The sequence below is a fragment of the Corylus avellana genome, chromosome 2 (genome assembly GCF_965113065.1).
Source record: "Corylus avellana chromosome 2, dhCorAvel1.hap1.2, whole genome shotgun sequence".
Classification (NCBI taxonomy): Eukaryota; Viridiplantae; Streptophyta; class Magnoliopsida; order Fagales; family Betulaceae; genus Corylus; species Corylus avellana.
The window spans coordinates 38,949,206-38,973,403 of NC_142491.1; the positions used below are offsets into that span (position 1 = coordinate 38,949,206).

The following is a 24,198-nucleotide window of genomic DNA, read 5'->3' on the forward strand; positions in this document are numbered from 1 at the left end:
TGATTTCAATCAAATATTCTGAATTAAATCACTGATTTAATTCTTGTGGAACAAGTATTTGATTTAATTAATGATTTAATGTTTGTGGAATCAATTAGTTGTATTGATTGATTTTTTATTCCTTGATGGGAGGAATAATTAAGGTAACAGCTCTAATTGAGGGTACCCCTAACTTACCTATAAATAAGGCCTGTAAATTCCATCAATTGGCACTCACTGGTAGGCATAGGTCAGAAGAACCTCTCAATAAAATTGTTTAGTTTTAGTTTGATTGCTGTGGAGTCGTTCTTCAAGCTGCTTGAGCAAAGCAATGGCTGGAGGTACATATACATATATATATTAAATTTCCACTGCTAATTATATTGTTAATTAGCATTTATATATATTCAATATCTTACATGTGGTATCAGAGCTTCCTCTAATCCATATTTGCTCAGTTTAATTTTGAGATATGCCTGCTATAAAATTTTAATTTTGTTTCAACAATATTTTATTTTGTGTATTGATTATTGAAACAAAATACATGGTGAGGAGCATAAAGTATATCGAAATTGAATGAAAGCCACGACCACTCACTGGTCTGTTTACTTTTATTTTTGACCATATTGCCATGCTCCCTGTACGAAACCCATTTTTTTTCCCCTTTTGTGTTTGGAAAATCATCAGGATCAAAAACCCACGCCACGCCCATGGGTAACCCAGTCCGTGACCCACTGCCCTGGCCTCCACAAGCGGCGTTTCGCCGCATAAAGGAAGGAGACCACTTGCAGCACCGTTTTTTCCCACCTGCAGTGTCGATCTTTCTCCATTTGCAGCACCGGAATCCCCCTCCCACAGCAGCGGCGTTGGCCGCATAAGGTGTGCTGTTGACGGAGGAAGCCCCATAAGGGGCCGCCTGTGATGGACAGAACCGGTGCCTACACGAGCTACGATTTCTGGCCGGAACGGTGGCCATTTCACCGGTCTAAAAAAAAAAAAAACGGCCGGCAGCCCCACACGGGGTGCCTACCGTTTTGGCCGGAAGCCCCACACGGGGTGCCTGCTGTTTTGGCCGGCGCATTAAGGAACCGGTGCCGGTGACCGGAGAATGGGGAAGGGGAAGAGGCAGCGGCGCAAGGGGCTAGCTTTCCGGGTTTGGGTGTTAAGTTTTTCGGGTTCGGGTATTATCATTCGGGTAGGGTTTCAACCCGTTTTGGTATGATTTAAAAATAAAAAAAAATAAAAAAAATGAATTTGGGCTGATCCGATCCAGTAACCCAATTCTGGGCCCGTATCCGGAGTAAAGAAGCAGCCCAACCTGGTTTAAAAAAAAAAAAAAAAAGGGGGGGGGGGGGCTCAGGTAGGTTTCGAACTTGGGCTCTTAAGGAATAAAGGCCTAAGGTCACTTTAAGACCATTAGGCTATTCAATTTATTGTGCTTTAATATTGCATTTATATTTATCTTATCTTTTAAATTGTTCAGTATTAAATTATTATTTCTTTAATGCATGAACTTAAGGATACATTTATTAATTGTTTAAATATAAATTGTTTGATGCCTGGACCTGAGAATAATTAACTAAATTTCATGTATTGGTGAATGTTTATGGTACTATCCAAAATTGCAATCGGAAAGCTCTAGCAAGGCAAGTCATGGGACTTAAGTGTGCCGTTGTGCGCCCCCCCGCTTACCTGAGACACTATCCGGTTGTATTTTGGAAAAATACTGTTTACCCACTAACATGATGGTTTTGTCTTTTATTCTTGGGAATTTTATTGTTTGGCATCTATATAGTTAATGATGTTAATGAAGTCGTGATTATCATAATAATTTTTTGGAGAGCCACAGCATCCCGATTTTTATGATGATAATTGCATCAAGATCATATATGTGAACTTCATACGGAAAATTAACATCATGTTGTAATTAATTCATAAATTTAATTTGCCAATCCCCACAGGGACGTTTTTATTTTTTATGAATTAATTAGAATAAGATAGTAAATTTAACATTAAAAATAAAATTTCTCTTAGGCCCATAGGTACGGAAAATTTTATTTATTAATGCTAAATTTATTAGTCTTATTAATAAAGAGTAAATTTCATGCATAATGCAACCTTTGCCCACAGGTAGGTTGAAATTTACTATTAAGTTAACATTGGTTAATTTAAATAAAGTTATTTCATAGCATTAAAATTTTTTCCTTGGTTATTGCAGCTATTCCTACTGCTTTAATGGATGGAACTTTTCATGTTCCAATGCTTAATGGTAACAATTTTTCTGACTGGAAAGAAAATTTATTTTTCACATTGGGGTGTTTGGAGCTTGACTTGGCGCTTCGTGTGGACGAACCACCCGCCCTCACGGAGGAAAGTACGCTACAAGAGATTACTAAACATGAACGGTGGGAGCGATCAAATCGCTTAAGTCTAATGTTCATGAAATCTCATGTCTCTAAGGGCATCAGGGGTTCCATCCCTGAATGCACTAAGGCTAAGGCATTCATTAAGGCAGTTGAGGAACAATTTGTGAGTTCTGACAAGGCCTTAGCCAGCACCCTAATGAAGAAACTATCAAGCAAGTCCTTTGATAATTCCAGAAGTGTGCGTGAGCACATTATGGAAATGAGGGACATGGCAGCTCTACTCAAGTCCCTAGAGATTGACATATCTGAGTCATTCTTGGTGCATTTCATTTAGAACTCTCTTCCCTCTGAGTATGTTCCTTTTAAAATATCATACAACACACATAAAGACAAATGGTCAGTAAATGAACTTCTGACCATGTGTGTTCAAGAGGAAGAGAGGTTAAAACATGAGAAGCCAGAAGGTGTTCACATGGCTATTCATGCTAAGGGAAAGACCAAGATAGGCAAGCATGCCCAAAACTTCAAAAGGGAGAACAAGTTGCCAATCAAGAAAATTGGCAAGAAGGATACTTGTTACTTTTGCAAGAAAGAAGGGCATATGAAGAAAGATTGCCAAAAATATATAAAGTGGCTCGAAAGAAAAGGTAATCTTATATCTCTAGTGTGTCATGAATCTTTTTTTGTTGAGGCTCCTAATAATACATGGTGGATTGATTCGGGTTCTACAATCCATATTGTCAACTCAATGCAGGGTTTTCTCACAACAAGGAAGCTAGCAAGCAATGAACAACGTGTTTATTCAGGAAACAAACTATTTTCACAAGTAGAAGCTGTTGGGACCTTTAGAATAATTTTGAAATCTGGATATGTTTTAGACCTTGAAAATGTATTTTTTATTCCAGAATTTTCTAGAAATTTAATTTAAGTTTCCAAATTGGATGCTGTGGGTTTTGGATTTTGGTTTATCAATTCAACTTTTAGTATTTTTAAAGGTGAACAATTGATTGGTGGTGGAATAAAAATTGATGGTTTATTCAAAATTGATCTAGATCCCAATTTTGAAAACAATTATTTATCGTTGCATACTGATGTTGGCATAAAGAGGAGTCTAATGGATCAAAACTCCGCTTTGTTATGGCACAAGAGATTAGGACATATCTCCATAGAGAGAATCAAAAGGTTAGTGAATGATGAAGTTTTAAAAACTCTTGATTTTACAAACCTTGGTACTTGTGTGGATTGCATAAAGGGAAAGCAAACCACCAAGACCACTAAAGGTGCCAAAAGGAGTTCTGAGATTCTTGAGATCATACACACTGATATCTGTGGACCTTTTCCTACTCCCTGCCTAAATGGTCAAAGATATTTCATATCTTTTATTGATGACCATACAAGGTTTATGTATCTCTATCTTCTAAATGATAAGGCTGAAGCATTAAATGCTTTCCAGACCTATAAGGTAGAAGTAGAAAAACAAAAGGAAAAGAAAATCAAGATCGTAAGATCTGATAGAGGCGGAGAGTACTATGGTAGGTACACAGAAAAGGGACAAATGATAGGTCCATTTGCAAAATTCCTTGAAGAGGAAGGTATTGTGGCTCAATACACAATGTCTGGCACACCACAACAAAATGGTGTAGCAGAAAGAAGGAATCGTACACTTGTGGACATGGTTAGGAGCATGCTGAGTAATTCCCATCTCCCTTTATTTTTATGGAGTGAAGCCTTAAAAACTGCTGTGTATGTTTTAAACAGGATTCCATCCAAGGCTGTCCCCAAGACACCTTTTGAATTATGGAATGGGTGGAAACCAAGTTTAAATCATTTACACATATGGGGTTGTCTTGCTGAAGTAAGGATTTACAATCCAAGTTTAAAGAAATTAGACCCAAGGACAACCAGCGGATTTTTTATGGGCTATGCAGTTAACTCCAAGGGATTTAGGTTTTACTGTCCTTCGCATAGTCCTAGAATTGTTGAGTCTATAAATGCAAAATTTATAGAGGATACTGAACCTTGTGGGAGTGCTCATCGTCAAATGGTTGAATTAGAGGAAGCACGAGAGTTGACTGAAACTCCTTCACATGAAGGACGTTTGATTGTGCTTAGGGAAAATCAAAATGATTTCCTTGAACCACAATCAATTTCAGAACAGCCAACTCCTGAGGAACAGGTTCTAAATGAGCCTACTCAACCTCCTCCAAATGGGGAGGAAGTAGGATTAAGAAGATCCTCTAGAATATGTAGACCAACAATCCCTAGTGATTATGTTGTATACCTCCAAGAGTCTGATTTTGACATTGGGCCTAAAGATGATCCAAAAACATTTTCACAAGCCATGAGTGGAGATAACTCCACATTTTGGTTCAATGCCATGAAGGAAGAGATGGAATCCATGGCTAAAAATCAAGTTTGGGATCTCGTTGACTTACCAGAGGGAGCTGTAGCCGTAGGCTGCAAATGGGTTTACAAAACCAAAACAGATGCTTCTGGTAAAGTTGAACGGTATAAAGCTAGACTTGTGGCCAAGGGATTTACTCAGAAGGAAGGCATTGATTATCATGAAACCTTCTCTCCAGTATCAAAGAAGGATTCATTTAGAATAATCATGGCATTAGTAGCTCACTTTGATCTAGAGCTACATCAAATGGATGTGAAAACAACATTTTAAAATGGGGATCTTGAAGAAGAGGTATACATGAAACAACCTGCAAGATTTGATGATAACAGTCAGAAGGCTTGCAAATTAAAGAAATCTATTTATGGGCTAAAACAAGCTTCCCGCCAATGGTATATTAAATTTCACAAAGTTATTACCTCATATGGTTTTGTTGAGAACTTTGTTGATCAGTGCATATACCTTAAGGTCAGTGGGAGCAAAGTTATTTTCTTAGTCCTATATGTAGATGATATTTTGCTTGCAACTAATGATTTAGGTTTGCTACAAGAAAGCAAACAGTTCCTCTCTCAAAACTTTGAAATGAAAGATTTGGGTGAAGCCTCATATGTCATTGACATAGAGATTCACAGAGACAGAAATCAAAGAATATTGAGATTGTCTCAGAAGGCTTACATTGAAAAGGTTTTAGAGAGATTCAGAATGAAGAACTGTTCAACTTCTATAGCACCTATCATTAAAGGGGATAAATTCAGTAATAATCAGTGTCCCCAGAATGCATTGGAACAAGAACAGATGAAAAGTATCCCATATGCATCTGCAGTTGGCAGCCTATTATATGCACAGGTCTGTACTAGACCTGACATTGCAATGGCAGTTGGAATGCTGGGTCGATATCAAAGCAACCCAGGATTGGAACATTGGAAAGCTGCAAAGAAAGTGATGCGGTATTTGCAAGGAACCAAGGACTACAGTCTGACATACAGACACACTGACCATTTGGAGGTGGTTGGATATTCAGATTCAAATTTTGCTGGATGTGTGGATAGCAGGAAGTCTACTTCAGGATATATCTTTCTTCTTGCTGGAGGAGCTATATCTTGGAGAAGCAGCAAGCAGACTATAATTGCTACATCTACAATGGAAGCTGAATTTATTGCATGCTATGAAGCCACTACACAGGCATTATGGTTAAGAAATTTTGTTAGTGGTCTCAAGGTTGTCGATTCTATAGCGAGACCAATCAAGATCTTCTGCGATAATCGTGCTGCCATTTTCTTTTCTAAGAATAATAAAAGTGGAAGCAGAAGTAAGCATATCGACATCAAGTACCTTCGTGTGAGAGAGAACATTAAAAGGAATGAAGTATTCATTGAGCATATTAGTATTGAACTGATGATTGCGGATCCCATGACTAAAGGTTTACCGGTAAAGCAGTTTAAAAGTCATGTGGAGCATATGAGGCTCATTGATTCATTTTGTACTTAGTTCTTTCTATTCAGTCTATAGACATCATGTTATTTTAATAAAGTTTTGTGCACATTTATTATCTTATCCATGAGGATAAAATTAAGTTTGGACCCGAATGACTTATAGGAAGTTCATTCATTAAGTACATTATCCATAAAGTACTCATTTAGGGAGGTATTAGACATCGTGATACATGGAAGGGACGGCTTATTACATAAAAGCTTTACCGCCATGATTCGTGTGTAGTATTCCTTGAATGAGTGGGAGGATTCCATGAATGGTTGGAATAGATAAAGTATTGGCCAAATCATAGAACTGAACACCATAAGGAATTTATGTGTCATAAGGGCCAAGTGGGAGAATGTAAGAAATTCCATTTAAGTATGTCTCTTATGTCACATATATTATTGTAATTATAAAATTACGGTGTTCAATATTCTATTCCAATTTGAAGCTTATTATGTAAATCAAATATTATGAATTAAATGACTGATTTAATTCTTGTGGAACAAGTATTTGATTTCAATCAAATATTCTGAATTAAATCACTGATTTAATTCTTGTGGAACAAGTATTTGATTTAATTAATGATTTAATGTTTGTGGAATCAATTAGTTGTATTGATTGATTTTTTATTCCTTGATGGGAGGAATAATTAAGGTAACAGCTCTAATTGAGAGTCCCCTGACCTACCTATAAATAAGGCCTGTGTATTCCATCAATTGGCACTCACTAGTAAGCATAGGTCAGAAGAACCTCTCAATAAAATTGTTTAGTTTTAGTTTGATTGCTGTGGAGTCGTTCTTCAAGCTGCTTGAGCAAAGCAATGGATGGAGGTATATATATATATATATATATATATATATATATATATTAAATTTCCGCTGCTAATTATATTGTTAATTAGCATTTATATATATTCAATATCTTACATGCTAACCATACATACATATGAAAACCTTTTACACAAATCAATCATTATACGTACGTTAACGCGCACTGGTTTGAAGAAGAGACAGATCGATCGAAATAAACCAAACATAATGAATTGATATTACAAAAATGAAGGGGGCAAGGGCAACTAGTCAATAATGCTTGAGGCCAGTAACAGGTCCATCAAATCAGGACCATGACCAGGACCTGGACCATCTCCTGATTAGTCTCCACTCTCCAGGTCCACTAATCAGGACCATGATCGCCATCATGACATGAAGACAATTGGTCGCTGCATGCATGCCCTACACTAGTTGTCAGGCGACCTAACGACAAAAATGTGAGGCAAATTAAAAACTGACTGTTGTGTATTTATATAGTTTGGATTTGGGTCCAAACTCAGTTTCTTTATATCAACCGATGATTCATTTTTGTCTGCATTTATTTTATATAAATGCCTGCATCCGTACACGTAAAAGTAAAAGGATATATACATTTATGTCCTGAACACAAGGCAGGGGACCACCCATGCACTATATATATATATATATATATATATATATATATATAATGTTATTAGTATATATATATATGTTATTAGTATTTTTAGAGTTTTTTTAGAGTCCTTTAAAATGTAACGCGACTTTTAAAATTATCAATAAATCAAAAGTTAATAAATCACATCTCAAATTTAACGATAATTTTAAAGATCACATCACATTTTGAATACCTTTAAAAAAACTTTAAAAAAACTTATAGCATTACTATATATATATATATATATATATATATATATATAGTTTGAATTTGGGTCCAAACTCAATTTCTTTATATCAATTGATGATTCATTTTTGTTTGCATTTATTTTATATAAATGCCTGCATCCGTACACATGAAAGTAAAAGGATGTATACATTTATGTCCGGAACACATGGCATGGGACCACCCATGCACTAGTGGGGCTTGTCAAGTCTCCAACTGTGGGCTCACAAGTCACAAGGAAAAGAAAGATGGGCTTCCTACCACTAAGCCACTTCCACGGGGGTGTATATATTATTATCTAGTATACACTATACTAGATAGTATAACATACGCTATGATATTTAGTATACATGCTGTTATTTTAATAATAATATATTTATTTAATATATACTATACTAGATATTATAGTATACACTATAATATCTAATATACATGCTGCTATTTTAATAACAACATATATATATATATATATATATATATAGGGGAGTATATATTATTATCTAGTATACACTATACTAGATATTATAGCATACACTATAATATTTAGTATACATGCTGTTATTTTAATAATAATATGTTTATTTAGTATATACTATACTAGATATTATAGTATATATACTGCTATTTTAATAACAGAATATCTATATATATATATATATATATCATTTTTTTCCACACGTTTTTCTCTCCTCCATCATTTGATTACCCCAAGTCTAGTCATTACTTCGTCATCATTTGCATTCAGTTTTTACCCCTCTCCTGGCAGCTAACAAGCACCTAGACCAACACCATTTCGAAAGCCTCTTTTCTTCTGTTCCATTTTCAAACACCTCGGATCTTCTCATCTAAAATCTCAGCCATTCAAGTTAACCCAAAATTTTCAACCCCTCAGGAACTACTCCCCTCTCTTCCTTCCTTCTCGCAACACCCTTACCTCTCTGAAAGCCCTATAGTCTCTCCCCCAAATCTTGCTTCATGTCCACCCCCTTGTATAGAAAACCCTATTTTTATAGGCACAGTAAAAAATCATGGGCTTGTCATGGACCCCCAAGAGACCACGTAGCTCGCCCCCTACATCAATGTAAACCACGTGGACCTATTATTTTTTATTTTAAGGTAAGTAGAACTGTAAGTTTATGAAAGGCTGGGGACAATTGAAAAGTCTATTTAAGGGCAAAGAGGGCTGAATTTTTCAGCACAGAGCCATGGCTTCGATGTTGACACTAATGGTCTTCTTACTCTTATCACTCTACACCTTCTCACTGGTCTCAAGCCATCAGCACCACCCCCTAGACCCTCTAACCCCATCCGAGTTCACCCTGGTTCGAGCCATAGTCAATAAATCATACCCCAGCCCAAACCACAACCTAACCTTCCAGTACATAGGTTTGGACGAGCCAGACAAACCCACCATCCTCTTATGGCTATCAAACCCGGCCTCCAAACCCCTACCTCGCCGGGCCGCCGTCATCATACGTGTCGAGAAACAATCCCACGAGATCACAGTGGACTTATCCACCCGTTCGATAGTCTCCGACAATGTTTACCATGGACATGGCTACCCTCTGCTTACCCTTGACGAACCGACTGCTGCAACGAAATTGCCAGAAACATATGAGCCATTCATCAAGTCAATTGAGAAGAGGGGGCTGAAGTTATCACAAGTGGTTTGCTCCACGTATACAACCGGGTGGTACGGAGAGGTGAAAAGTAAGAGGGTGTTGAAGCTACAATGTTACTACAAGGAAGGAACAGTTAATTTCTACTTGAGACCAGTGGAAGGAATACTGTTGGTAGTTGATTTGGATGAGATGAAGATTGCTGAATACTACGATAGGTCTATTGCTCCGGTCCCAAAAGCTCAGGGAACAGATTACCGGGCATCAACGCAGAAGCCACCCTTCGGTCCGCATCCAAATGGTGCAACCTTCATCCAACCAGACGGACCTGGATTTAAGATAGACGGGCACATTATCAGGTCAAGACTGTTTTTTATTTTATTTAAAAAAAATTCAATTCATTAATTCATTTCTTAAAAATTATGTAACATTTAATGGTGGCGGACTGATTATTGAAGGGCCAGCTGACTCTATGCCCATGCTTAAACTTCACGAGCATCTTTAGCATATGTAGGCAAAATATTTACCCAAAAAAAATAAGAAAAAAATTTACTTTAACTATTCATTTTTTTTTATATATACTTTAACAGATTTTTTATTCAACTATCTGTTTTCTTTAAATATTATTTTGTGTGAGAAAGAGTGTGAAAGAAAGAGGAGGAGAAAGAGAAAAAGGAAGAAAGAGAGTTAAAAATAATAATGAACAAAATTTATAATGTGAATAGTAAATATGTTAATTTACTTATTTATTATTCATACTAAAAGAAAAACTGCAAAATACTTATTCTGCTAAAAAAAAAAAAAAAAAAAAGGTTAATAATAATCAAATCTGATTATTATGTAAGATTTACCTATTTTCTTAAAGATGCTTTAAAAGATCTATCTTCAATCGACTGGCTGTTATTAGCCCAGTTAGCCCTCGGGCCAAGCCCACTTGGAGGGAGAGTCCCACAACAATTAGCGAACCCTTCTTATATTTGAGTATGGCCAAATTATTTGCAAGTTCTATCTCGACCAAATTATTGGTGTGTGGTCAATTATCAACAAATGGGATAATTATTACGTAATCGTGTTGCCACGTTACAACACCATACAAGCATCATGTGTTGAAAAGATTAATTTTTATTATATTTAAATTTTAAAAGAAAAAACTAAATATATATTAAGACAAAAATTAAAATATTGACAAAACATCAAATTTGTTTGTGTTTAGTTGGGCAAACTGGATTTTCCACCTAGGATTCGATGTTCGAGTTGGTCCGATAATTTCTGTAGCATCAATTTATGACGTTGAGAAGCAAACATATCGGCGGGTGCTATACAGAGGATTTATATCCGAGTTATTTGTGCCTTACATGGACCCAACTGAGGATTGGTACTACAAAACTTTCTTCGATTGTGGTGAATTTGGTTTCGGTCAATCTGCAGTATCACTCCAGCCCTTCGCCGATTGCCCGTCCAATGCAGTATTTAGGGACGCATATTATGCCGGTCAAGATGGCGTGCTTGTGAAAATATCAAATGCGCTTTGTATTTTCGAACGCTATGCGGGAAATATAATGTGGCGTCACACTGAGACAGGGATTCTAGATGAAGTTGTAAGTGACATTTTTATTATTATTATTATTTGGACTTAATTGATAGTTTTATATGACAATTATATGGTATTGCAGATAAGGGAGGTTAGGCCAGAAGTGAGCCTAGTGGTGAGGATGGTCGCCGTGGTGGGCAACTATGACTATATTATTGACTGGGAATTCAAGCCAAGTGGCACCATTAAATTGGGGGTATGATTATCAGCTTGCGATTATCATTTTTTTTATTTTATTTTTTCAACTTTAAAAATGAAATCATCTAGAAACTTGTACCGAATTTGCGACTAAGGATGTCAAACTTGATAATATAAACTCAACACAGGTGAAAATTTCCTAATCGGTTACGGTTCTTATTCATCTAATTAATTAAAGGGGTCAAATACTTCAATGTTAACCTACTAATTTTTAGGGGTGAAAAGACGGTTACGGTTAGCGGTTTTAGCCAATAACCACTAAGCGTAACCACATTCACCCCTAAAAATTAGTGGGTTAGAGCATTCCTAATAGATGAGCCAAATTTTTATGCAAAATAGCTTCTAATGAATTTAAAGGTCTCCTAAGGCACTTTATCTAGTTTAACTAATGAATTTTTAAAGGTCTCCTACATCCTATTAGCTATATTTTTATCTATATCATATAAATATTATTAAAAGTGAGAAAAGTTTTGGAAAAAATAGAACATGTGAGAGAAAAAATATGAAAAGTTTTGGAAAAAAGAGAACATGTGAGAGAGAAAATATGAAAAGTTTTTGAAAAAAGAGAACATGTGAGAAAAAGTAGGAAAAGATTTGAAAAAAAAAAGAAGAGAAAACAGGTGAGAAACAATAAAAAATAAATGGCTCCCTTGAAATGGGCTGCTACATTTAGCTTTTTTTTTTTTTTTTTTTTTTGGCTCTTCCAATCAAATATCTATTTTACATTTTTTTTTTACTAAGAGGGGGTTTTTTAAACATTTGAAGAGTCATTTTAAATAAAAGTAACATTTGGCTCTTCCATTGAGAATGCTCTTAGGGTTGAAGTATTTGACCACTTTAATTAAATGAATAAGGTTATGGTTGACCTATATAGTACTCTTATATCCATGTTTCAACATGACTCGAGCCCGACACTTGACATATATAAATGTTTATAATTTTTTATAAGACTTACAAATTCGACACGAAATTAGGGTAGATGGCTTTAACTCATTTAATTAAATTAGTCATATTAGGGTTGACCTATATAATCTTATTCTTATTTCTCGACATGTCTCAAATTCAACACACGAACACGAATTGTCATCCTTATTTGGGATGCACACTGCAAACAAAGTGTTAGTATCTATAGCATTATTCTATGAATTTTTTTATATCATGTATGCATGTTCACTCAATATTGATTAACATAGAAATGTCAAAATCAAAATTGGTGATTACTTCCTCTAATCCTAATAGGTTGGGCTAACTGGCGTGCTAGAAGTGAAGGGTGTGACATATACCCACACAGATGAGATAAGAGAGGATGTCCATGGGACTTTGTTAGCAAATAACACTATAGGTATCTACCACGATCACTTCTTGACGTACTATCTTGACCTCGACGTGGATGGTGAAGCCAACTCCTTTGTCAAGAACAATTTGGAGACGATCCGAACAACAAACCAAAGCTCACCAAGGAAAAGTTATTGGACAGTTGTGAGTGAGACAGCTAAAACTGAAGGAGAAGCTCGAATTCAGCTAGGCTTGAATCAACCTGAGCTAATAGTTGTGAATCCCAATAAGAAAACTAAAGTTGGGAATAATGTCGGATATCGTCTGATTCCAGGGTCAGTGGCACATCCCCTTCTGTCGTACGATGATTTTCCACAGATCCGAGGAGCCTTCACAAATAAAAATGTCTGGGTCACACCTTATAACAAATCAGAGAAATGGGCAGGAGGAGCATTCGTAGATCAAAGCCGAGGAGAGGATACCTTAGCAGTTTGGAGTCTCAGGTACCACATATATAGAACATAAACATAATTGATCACTGCATTCGATAATTGTGACTAAATTCTATATATATATATATATATATTGTATTGAATTGGATGGATGGGTGTGCAGGAATAGGGAGATTGAAAACAAGGACATAGTATTGTGGTACACAATTGGATTTCATCATGTCCCTTCCCAGGATGAGTTTCCGGTGATGCCAACGTTAAGTGGTGGGTTTGAGCTACGGCCTAACAATTTCTTTGAGAGCAATCCAGTACTTAAAACAAGAGCTCCCAATGTTGTACCAGGGCCTAACTGCACCACCCAAGGCTAGGATTTTATGTTATCATAATGCGAACCATAAATAAATTAAGAAGGGTTTAATAGTTGGAGAATAAAATAATTCCTCAGCTCATTCAATAATGACAATATCGTTTGCTATAATTTTCCATCAATTCTTCCTTTCTTTTGTAGTTGTTGATCTGTCCGTGATTCAGGGATCGAGTACTTGATTTACGCAAGATTGAACAACTATTGTGGTCGGTATATATATATATATACACCGAAGAAATGTTTTTACAAAAGTGAAAATGAATTTCACATTTTTAATAGATAGTATTTTTCAAGCAGTTCGATACCTAAAAAGGCCTAAATTACATAATTTGATGACATACAATTTTAAAGAAATTGTAGGAAATCTTAATCCTAATATTTTATGTCAAGATATTACAATGCCATTAATTCAGTATTTGACAACTCAACTATTGATTCAATCTATTTTCCTACATTAATTTAGGAGTTTCCATGCCTAAATATTCCTTCCAAGGCATGAATGAAAATTTTAAGTGAGAACTTTTAGGCTTGTAGGTTGTAGTTCTCAGGTATTGATTCCACTTACGTAATGAATTTGTAACTTAGATGATGCATTAAATGTTGTACTAAAAAGAAAGGGCAGAGAAGATTGAAAGCAGCTAGCCATCTTTTTGGAACAACCTATTGAGGTTAATTTGGGAGTTTTCGTGACCTTGTGTTCCTTCCAAGGCAATACCGCGATTTTTAAGTGAAAAGCTTTAGGCTTGGAAATATATAGGATCATCTTTATTTCAAATGAATTAATGGAGATGAGCCATTTAGATAAAATGGTAGGATTAAATTGTCCAACCTTTTAAAGATGAGGACAATTTTGTTCTAATTTTATCACTCTTTTATCTAAATGAATACTCTCTATTTCAAATAAAATATAAAGAATCATTTCTACATACTTGTAGGTTACAGCTATTGTGTATCAATTCCATTCATATAATTTTGGAGTTTCCATGCCCTAATATTCCTTCCAAGGCATGAACAAAAAATTTAAGTGAAAAGTTCTAGGCTTGTAGGTTGTAGTTTTCATGTAGATGGCTGCTATACATGCATCCTAACACTTTTTCTCAAAGTTCCTTTCTCAAATAATCTAAACCCCACATTCATTTAAAATATATATATATATATATATATATATAAATCTATTTATTTATTGAATAAACCAAATCATTTAAAAAAAAGAATTTTAAAAAAAGTATTGGAATGTTAGGATTATTCTTTCTTGAAATGAATTTGTAGCTTAGAGAATGCATTAAATGTTGTACTTATGTCAACTACTTTTGAGTGGACAAATGCTAGTTACGTACGTAGACAACCAAAATGAAAGGACTAGGAAGATTGAAAGCAACCGTCTTTTTAAAACAAGCATGACCACAAATTTAAAGTGAAAAAGTAGCATTAGGCTCGTAGGTTGTAGCTATTACGTACTCATTACATTTTTGTCATTAAGGCTGTGTTTGGCAAAGGAGCTGGCCGAACCGGATCAAAAAATTTAAAAAATTTCTCTCAAAATCAATTATAACATTTTTATTTTTACATTACATCAATTATTTTTTATTACTATTCAAATAAAAAAAATTACTATAAAACAAATTTTTTCACTTTTTTTTATATAAAACATTCTTATTTTTTTTTCTCACATCAATCAAATCTGTTATAGCCCACTTCTTTTTTCAAACCTTTTGCCAAACACACCCAGATTTGTGCCTTGTGGCTTACGAGAAAAATGAAACCTACAATGAAGTTGTTAATTTGGGAGTTTCCATGCCCTAATATTCCTTCCAAGGCCTGAATGGAAAGGGGCGGGAAGCTTGAAAGCAGCCATCTAATTATAGAAAGAACTTATTGAATTGTTAATTTTGGATTTTTCTTGACCTAATATTCATTCCAAGGCATGACTGCAAATTTTAAATGAAAAGCTTTAGGCTTTCATTATATAATAGGGAAAAATATATTTTACCACACTAAAGTATCCACAGATTTGTAATTTTAATCCTAATGTTTAAAAAATGACATAAGACCTCTCATAAAGTATCTAACATTGACATTTGACCCCATAAAATACACTTTATCCCCCAAAACTTAGTTACTTCGGGTGGGTAAAATGTAAACATAAAATAGTTTGGAGGGGTAAAGTATACTTTATGAGGCTAAGTGTCAATGTCAAATTCTTTAAGAAGGTAAAATGTCACTTTTTAAACATTATGGTTAAAATTGCAAATTCATTGATACTTTATGGGGGTAAAAGATATTTTTCCTTATATATTAACTGTTGTACTTATTACATTAGATTTTTGTTTACCATCTGCATTTCGTAGCTAGGCAAGTGCTAGGCACATACAACTACCAAAGGGAATGGACCACTATCAAGTTGTTAACTTGGGAGTTTTCATGCCATAATATTTCTTCCAGGGCATGAACAAAAATTTTAAGTTAAAAAGTTTTAGGCTTATAGGCTGTAGTTAGGGTTGTACAAGTGGTGGCTATCAAACCCCGCAAAAGTCAAGATTCATATTAACTATTTAAGAAATATACCCTTGTGTCTATTACCCCATCTCCTAATTAGCTTATCTTGACTTGCGCGCCTTACATTGTTGAAACTGATAAATTATGACACTTGAAAGGTCTATTTAAGGGCAAATTAAGAGTCCTTAATTTTTCAGCACAGAGCCATGGCATCAATGTTGACACTACTAATGGTCTTCTTACTCTTATCTCTCTACACCTTCTCACTGGTCTCAAGCCATCAGCACCACCCCCTAGACCCTCTAACCCCATCCGAGTTCACCCTGGTCCAAACCATAGTCAAGAAGTCATACCCCACCCCAAACCACAACCTAACCTTCCAGTACATAGGTTTGGACGAGCCAGACAAACCCACTATCCTCTCATGGCTATCAAACCCCGACTCCACATCCCCACCTCGCCGTGCCTTGGTCACCATACGTCTCAAAAAAGAATCCCACGACTTAATAGTGGACTTGACGACCAGTTCATTAGTCTCCGACAATGTTTACCTTGGACATGGTTATCCTCTGCTTACCTTTGATGAACAAGATGCTGCATCCGCATTGCCAGAAACATATGAGCCATTCATCAAATCGATTGAGAAGAGGCGGCTGAACTTATCAGATGTCCTTTGCACCACGTATACAGCCGGATGGTACGGAGAGGTGGAGAGTAAGAGGGTGTTGAATCTACAATGCTACTACAAGGAAGGAACAATTAATTTCTACTTGAGACCGGTGGAAGGAATATTGTTGGTGGTTGATTTGGATGAGATGAAGATTGTTGAATACTACGATAGGTCTATTGCTCCAGTCCCAAAAGCTCAGGGAACAGACTATCGGGCATCGATGCAGAAGCCACCGTTTGGTCCTCATCCAAATGGTGCAACCTTCGGGCAACCGGACGGACCAGGATTTAAGATAGATGGGCACAATATCAGGTCAGCGTACAGAAGTTAAGCTTTTTTTATTCTTTTGTGCAAACAGATTCATCCAATTCCATGTGATTTCGTTTTTTTATATTTTTCGATTCATTCATTTAGTTGAAAACTCATTACATAACACCAATTACCAAAAGAATTAGGATCATCTTCGGTTCATCCAGTTAGTTATATTATTGAGGGATATTTTTGTTCCAAAAAAAATAAAAAGACAAAAATACTCTTTAAATATAATTAACTGCCCACATTCAGACTTGGAGATGATCTAGTTCCTTAACAAAGGGCCCACATTCAAACTTTCCGAAGGTCTATAGTTGGTTAACATGTTGCATGCCGCTGGTCCAGTAAGCCCTCAGGCAAAGCCCATTTGGTGCTCTTGATTTTGAGGTAGATCGATTGACCACTCCTGGTGAAAAGACGGTTAGTAAAATTCACTAACTATCTAGACAGTTAGTGGTTAATAACTCTAATAACCGCTAACCGATTTTTAAAAGAAAAAAAAAAAAACAATGTCGTTTTTATGGTAATATGATAATATCATACTACATACGACATAATTTATAAATGTTTATACAATTTTATATATATTTAAAATTTTAAACACAAAAACGACACCATTTCATGGGTGTGTATATATGTATATATGCGATTAGTGGTTTTGAAAAAACCTAAAACTGCTAACCATAACCGCCAAGGAGGTTAGTGGTTTTTTTTAACCGCTTTTAAAAGTGGTTAACGGTTAGTGCGGTTAGCTGCCCGCTTCTTCACCCCTACTTCTTTGGCGGTAGCTCAATTACCTAGCTCGTCTCTCCCAATGTTTTTTAGTTTTTTCTTAAACTTTTTTGTATATATATTTGAAGGACAAATACGGTATTCTAATTCCTAAATTCAGGATATTAAAAACTTTGCACCTATGGTCAAGTACAAGTTACAACATTTTTTCCAGATAAAGTTTATATATATCTTAAGAGCAAATTAATTTGTTTGTGATTAGTTGGGCAAACTGGATATTCCACCTAGGATTTGATCAACGAGTTGGTCCAATAATTTCTCTAGCATCAGTTTATGACATTGAGAAGCAGACAAATCGACGGGTGTTATACAGAGGATTTATATCCGAGTTATTTGTGCCTTACATGGACCCAACTGAGGATTGGTACTACAAAACTTTCTTCGATTGTGGCGAATTTGGTTTCGGTCAATCTGCAGTATCACTCCAGCCCTTCGCCGATTGCCCAGCCAATGCAGTATTTAGGGACGCATATTACGCCGGTCAAGATGGTGTGCCTGTCAAAATATCCAATGCGCTTTGTATTTTCGAACGCTATGCGGGAAATATAATGTGGCGTCACACTGAGTCGGAGATTTCTGATGAAGTTGTAAGTGACATTTTTATTATTATTATTTTTTGGACTTAATTGATAGTTTTATATAATGATTATATGGAATTGCAGATAAGGGAGGTTAGGGCAGAAGTGAGCCTGGTGGTGAGGATGGTCGCTGTAGTGGGCAACTATGACTATATTATTGATTGGGAATTCAAGCCAGATGGCACCATTAAATTGGGGGTATAATTATTAGCTTGGAATTTTATTTTTTTTTATTTTTTTTTTCAACTTTAAAATGAAATAAGAGTTGCATCATCAAGAAACATGTACCACTACATTAATTTGGGATTAATTCAGGTTGGCAATTTTTACACGATCTATTAACTCGATATGAAATTAGCATATTAGAGTTAAGGAGTCTGACCAATTTAATTAAATAGTTCAAGTTAGGGTTGACCTATATAATCTTATTTACATACATTCCACACTTAACATAAAAGCTTGTAATTTTTGACATAATCCATAAACCCAGCATGCACGAACCCAACATGAAATTATGGTTGAGAGGTTTGATCTATTTAATTAAATGGATGAGGTCAGGATTGACCTATATAGTCTTATATACATGCATCATTATGACCCGAACCCGGCCCAACACCTAACATAAGGGCTATTAATTTTTGACACGAGCACAACATGAAATTAAGGTCGAGGAGTCTGATCTATTTAATTTAATGAATTAAGTTAGGACTGACCTATATAATCTTATACTTATTCCTCGACACGACCTAAACCTAACACACTAATACGAATTGTCACATCTATCTGGGATGCGCACAAAGTGTTAGTATGTGTAGCAATATTATTCTATGAGTTTTTTTATATCATGCATGTATGCATGTACACTCAATATTGATTAACATAGAAATGTCAAAATTGGTGATTACTTCCTCTAATCCTAATAGGTTGGGCTAACTGGCGTGCTAGAAGTGAAGGGTGTGACATACACCCACACAGATGAGATAACAGAGGATGTCCATGGGACTTTGTTAGCAAATAACACTATAGGTATCTACCATGATCACTTCTTGACGTACTACCTTGACCTCGACGTGGATGGTGAAGCCAACTCCTTTGTCAAGAACAATTTGGAGACAATCCGAACAACAAACCAAAGCTCACCAAGGAAAAGTTATTGGACGGTTGTGAGTGAAACGGCTAAAACTGAAGAAGAAGCTCGAATTCAGTTAGGCTTGAATCAACTTGAGCTAATAGTTGTGAATCCCAATAAGAAAACCAAACTTGGGAATAATGTCGGATACCGTCTGATTCCAGGGTCAGTGGCACATCCCCTCCTGTCGAACGATGATTATCCACAGATCCGGGGAGCCTTCACAAATAATAATGTGTGGGTTACACCCTATAACAAGTCAGAGAAATGGGCAGGAGGAGCATTCGTTGATCAAAGCCGAGGAGAGGATACCTTAGCAGTTTGGAGTCTCAGGTACCACATAGATCAATATAAACATAATTGACTGCATTCGATAATTGTGACTAAATTCATATATGTTTTGTTTTGAAATTGGATGGATGCGCAGGAATAGGGAGATTGAAAACAAGGACATAGTATTGTGGTACACAATTGGATTCCATCATGTCCCTTCCCAAGATGAGTTTCCGGTGATGCCAACGTTAAGTGGTGGGTTTGAGCTACGGCCTAACAATTTCTTTGACAGCAATCCAGTACTTAAAACAAGAGCTCCCAGTGTTGTACCAGGGCCTAACTGCACCACCCAAGGCTAGGATTTTATGTAATTATCATAATGCGAACCATAAATAAATTAAGAAGGGTTTAACAGTTGAAGAATAAAATAATTTCTCAGCTCATTCAATAATGACATCATTTGCTATAATTTTCCAACGGACAAGATTACAAGTATCTCAATTGCATTTGGGTTACATCAAGGAGATCTTTGTAGCGTAAACCACCCGTCAAGATTGCAAGCATCCCAAAATAAAATAAAAACAGAATAGCACATTGTAAGTAAGGGAGGGCTTGAGAAGTCCGATTATGCATGCGGTCCAGCTTCTCTTGGGCCTTCTTTTGGACCCTTGGGTTCTTTAATAACTTGGCCATGGCCCATTCGGCCATGATGGCAATAGCTACTTTGGGATGAACATTTCTGAGAAATTTTTTTTTTTTTTTTGTCTTTCGAGTATTAATTAATTGAATGATTATGGAGTTTCTTGTATAATGGAAAATCTCACATTAATGAAGATGAAGCAGTGCACCGATCGTGTGAATTTTTTTTTTTGGGGGGGGGGGGAAACTGGAGAAGAGTTTGGGTATGGGTTTGAGTAAAAAACCATGCAGCCACTGGAATAGCACAGACCACATGGCACAACCAAAACGTAAGGACAGGGAAGATTGAAGGCAACCATCTTTTTAAAACTTAATGGTGTTGTTAATTTGTGAGTTTTGTAAACCTAATATTTATTCTAGGCATGACCACAAAATTTTTAAGTGAAAAGCTAGCTTTAAGGCTTTGTAGGTTGTAGCTATTACGTACTCATTCCATTTATGTGATAGGTTTGTGGCTTTCAAGTTACTATCACTACTTTGTGTATGCAAGTGCGCGCTAGGTACGTACATACGTCTACCAAAGGGAAGGGACCGAGATAAATGAAACCTACTTTGAAGTTGTTAAGTTGGGAGCTAGTTTCCATGAACAAAAATTTGAGGTAAAAAAACGTTTTAGGCTTATAGGATGTAGTTAGGGTTGTACAAGTAGTTGGCTATCAAACCCCACAAAAGTTAGCTCCCAAGTTAGCTTCTTCTTCTCTTTTTTTTTTTTGGCATGTCCACACAAGAAGAGAAGGATGACGTACTTAAGCCTGGTGCGAACCATAATGAAGAAGTTCCACCAGCGAGCAGCACCCACTAGACCCTTTAATGCAAGATTGAACAACTATGGTGGTCTGGTCGCTATAATATCTTCTATATACCGAAATGATTGACAACTTTCTTCAAAACCAAAATGCATGTTATTTGGAACGCTGTTTGAAAATGTTTGAGGCTTACTACTGGCGCCAACAAGGAAGATTAGGAGAATAAACAAATTTGACTCAACAAGAAACAAATCTATTACTATTAGGCTTGGATTACTACTCCTTATGAAATTATAGTTGGAAAGATTACATCACCATATATATTATATAGACTTAAGTATAAAGGTGGCTCATATATAGTAAGCTTGAGCTAGGATACATGATGAAATTAACCAAGTACAGACCATCAACAAACTAATAACTCAGATAGTTTGCGGTTGGATCATAAACCAGCGGTGGGATCCCAACCTCCACTTTTCCTTCAAGCATTTGTGTCACTTTCCTCATAGAGGGTCTGAGAATGGAATCCGGATGAATGCACCATAATCCCACCAAGGCCATTCGCTCAAACCTCTTGAAATCGCTCAATACATCTGGGTCATGCCCCACCACCATCTCTAGCTTCCCAGATTTCACGCAACTTATAACCCAATCTGAAAGAATCAGATCGTCCTTTCCACTCTCTTCCTCCACCCGGCTCAATTCCACTTGCCTTCTTCCACAAATTGTCTCAATTAACATCACACCAAAACTGTAAACATCCACTTTGCTGGTTATAGGTCCACTCCTCAGCCATTCCGGTGCAATATACCCCATTGTTCCTCTAATGTTTGTGTCAGTTCTTGTTTGATCTCTGTTCAAAAGCTTGGATAACCCAAAATCTGATATCTTCGCAGTATAATTGACATCAAGTAGCACATTCTGGGGCTTGATGTCACAGTGTATGATCTGAGTCTCACATTCTTCATGCAAGTACCGCAAGCCTCTTGCTATTCCCAGCGCTATTTCAGCCCTCTGATTCCAATTGGGTCGCTCTCCCTCCTTGAACAGAAAATGAGACAATGCTCCATTTGGCACTAACTCTAAAACCATAAATCGGTGATCCTTCTCAATGCAAAAACCCAATAGTCTTACCAAATTCTTGTGATGGGTACGACCAATTATCTTGAGCTCTGTTGCAAATTCCTTCTCTGTTTTCTCAATGCCTTTCGTCAGCTCCTTCACAGCGATGTCAATCTCAGCATCTTTCAGAGTTAGAGTGCCACCGTAAACTCTTCCAGAAGAACCTCGGCCTAGAATCTTACTAAACCCATTTGTTGCTACACGCAGCTCCTCGAATGTGAACTCCCGGAAGTTAATCCCAATGGCGTTAGAGTTTGATAACCGCTTTTTCTTCATCATCAGATTTCGAGCTGCAGGATGATAGTATACGGCAACGGCTCCAAACAAGAAAGCAAGTGAAGCACTAATTATAAGGCCAATCTCCAAAAGAACCCGCACCCGAAATTTCTTGTTTTCTGTACCTTTTGGAAGATCCGGCTCACGCACCCTCAACGGCACCTTGATAAGTCCCGTTTTACCTTTGCTGGAAGCACTCTTTCTGGCATTCAGCAAAGGCATCCGCTTCTTGTTACAAGTAGAATCCACCCAGGAAGCAGCCGAGGTATAACAATCATCCATAATAGCCTTCTTGCATCCCTCCACAGAGACGTTTTTCACTTGAGCCATTTCAAACCCATCAGATTCGAATTCAGCATCATCAATTACCTCCAGCTTGAAGTTGCTCATGGAAGGGCCTTGGCAATAATTCAGCACGTTTTCTGGGTGGCATCCTTTGGATACATTACTTGGATCCAACCTGATATAGCCTGGTATGCAACTACAGGCCATCGTTTTATTATCCAATGAAGCTCTGCACATGCCATTGAGGCCACATACAGTAGTCACGCGGCAAGGGTCATCAACAAATCTCCACACGCTCGTCCATCCACTGCGATTTCTTTTATGGTAAACATATTGTTGGAAATTACCATGATCATCAACCGTGGCTCGGTGGTAGTAGTCTTCAATTGGGGTTGGAACCTTCTCAGTTAAAGAGTAAATACTATGGTCAATAGTACTGCTATTGGCAAGGTACATGAAAGCACTAGCACCATTAAACACCAGTATAACATTTTCGGTTGAGATTTCTATGATCCGATAAGCAGGATGAGAGAAGCGGTGTGCAGAGAGCACCAACTTTGAATCCCACTGCAATTCCAGCTTGAAATTCCCAGTTGAGTAATCTGAAGATCCATTTGCATTGGAAAACAGCTTTCCGGTTTTAGCTAGAGTCTGTCCTCGTAAGAGTGTGTCCGTTGGAAAATCAAAGCTCTGCCAAATGGTTTTATTACTGCTATCTTTCAAGACAAAGTTACCATTATCTTGCATGATGCCTGAACTTGCAGCAGCTTCACTGGCACTATATAGTGTTTGATTACTACCATTAACGAGCACAAGCTTTCCGGCATCATTCAGTTGAATCGATGAATTAGGTTCTGCCGGCCAGTCACGGTTGGCTGACCAGACTAGAGTTTTCTCTGGAATTTTGTCAAACCAGATCCCAGCAAGGTAGTGACCGTTGGGGAGAGGGTAGAATCCGAATGCAAAATCCCCAGAGAGGGACCGCCAAGAAATATTCGATCCAGCAGTGATGTTGGAACCTAAGCTTATGTTGGGAGGAATCTGAGCGTGTAAGCTGCAGAAATTCGAAAATAGCAGGAGAAAAAAGGAAGTAGTTATCATTACATTCATTGTTAAGTGCTGTGGGAACCCAGAAAAGGAGAACAGCCTTTATGTATATTCCTATACACAAATATATCTCTATGAAAATTTTTATGAAAGATTTCCACAAGACAGACAAAAAAAAGAAAAAGAAAAAAAAGTCAAATATGTCGGCTAGAAACTACTAATCAGCGTCTAAAGGGGGGTCATTTTCTCTCCAAATTCCAAATATGTTTGTCCAGAGTGCAACTGGTTGAGTCATGGACCTATGGGACATATTTTGAACTCTTTTTGGATTTGTTATACATGTCATTTCCAGTTGGAAAC

At 36.8% G+C, this 24,198-nt stretch overlaps 3 protein-coding genes and 1 pseudogene across 3 annotated transcripts; 3 read left to right on the forward strand and 1 right to left on the reverse strand.

Annotated features, from left to right (window-relative positions):
• The first annotated feature begins 2,238 nt into the window (after positions 1-2,238).
• On the forward strand, positions 2,239-3,134 carry LOC148587733 (uncharacterized; annotated as a pseudogene).
• Positions 3,135-9,116: 5,982 nt separating this feature from the next.
• Positions 9,117-13,500, forward strand: LOC132187221 (amine oxidase [copper-containing] alpha 3, peroxisomal). The gene is made up of 5 exons (XM_059601462.2): positions 9,117-9,889; positions 10,744-11,128; positions 11,204-11,317; positions 12,559-13,097; positions 13,210-13,500. The coding sequence occupies exons 1-5, from the start codon at positions 9,117-9,119 to the stop codon at positions 13,412-13,414; spliced, it is 2,016 nt and encodes a 671-aa protein (XP_059457445.2). The 3' UTR covers positions 13,415-13,500.
• A 2,615-nt stretch (positions 13,501-16,115) lies between these two features.
• LOC132187212 (amine oxidase [copper-containing] alpha 3, peroxisomal-like) lies at positions 16,116-20,054 on the forward strand. Its single transcript, XM_059601450.2, has 5 exons — positions 16,116-16,891; positions 17,886-18,270; positions 18,346-18,459; positions 19,185-19,723; positions 19,818-20,054. The coding sequence occupies exons 1-5, from the start codon at positions 16,116-16,118 to the stop codon at positions 20,020-20,022; spliced, it is 2,019 nt and encodes a 672-aa protein (XP_059457433.2). The 3' UTR covers positions 20,023-20,054.
• A 1,468-nt stretch (positions 20,055-21,522) lies between these two features.
• LOC132178059 (G-type lectin S-receptor-like serine/threonine-protein kinase LECRK4) lies at positions 21,523-23,901 on the reverse strand. Its single transcript, XM_088512788.1, has one exon. The coding sequence runs from the start codon at positions 23,899-23,901 to the stop codon at positions 21,523-21,525; it is 2,379 nt and encodes a 792-aa protein (XP_088368914.1).
• Between the last annotated feature and the right edge of the window lie 297 nt (positions 23,902-24,198).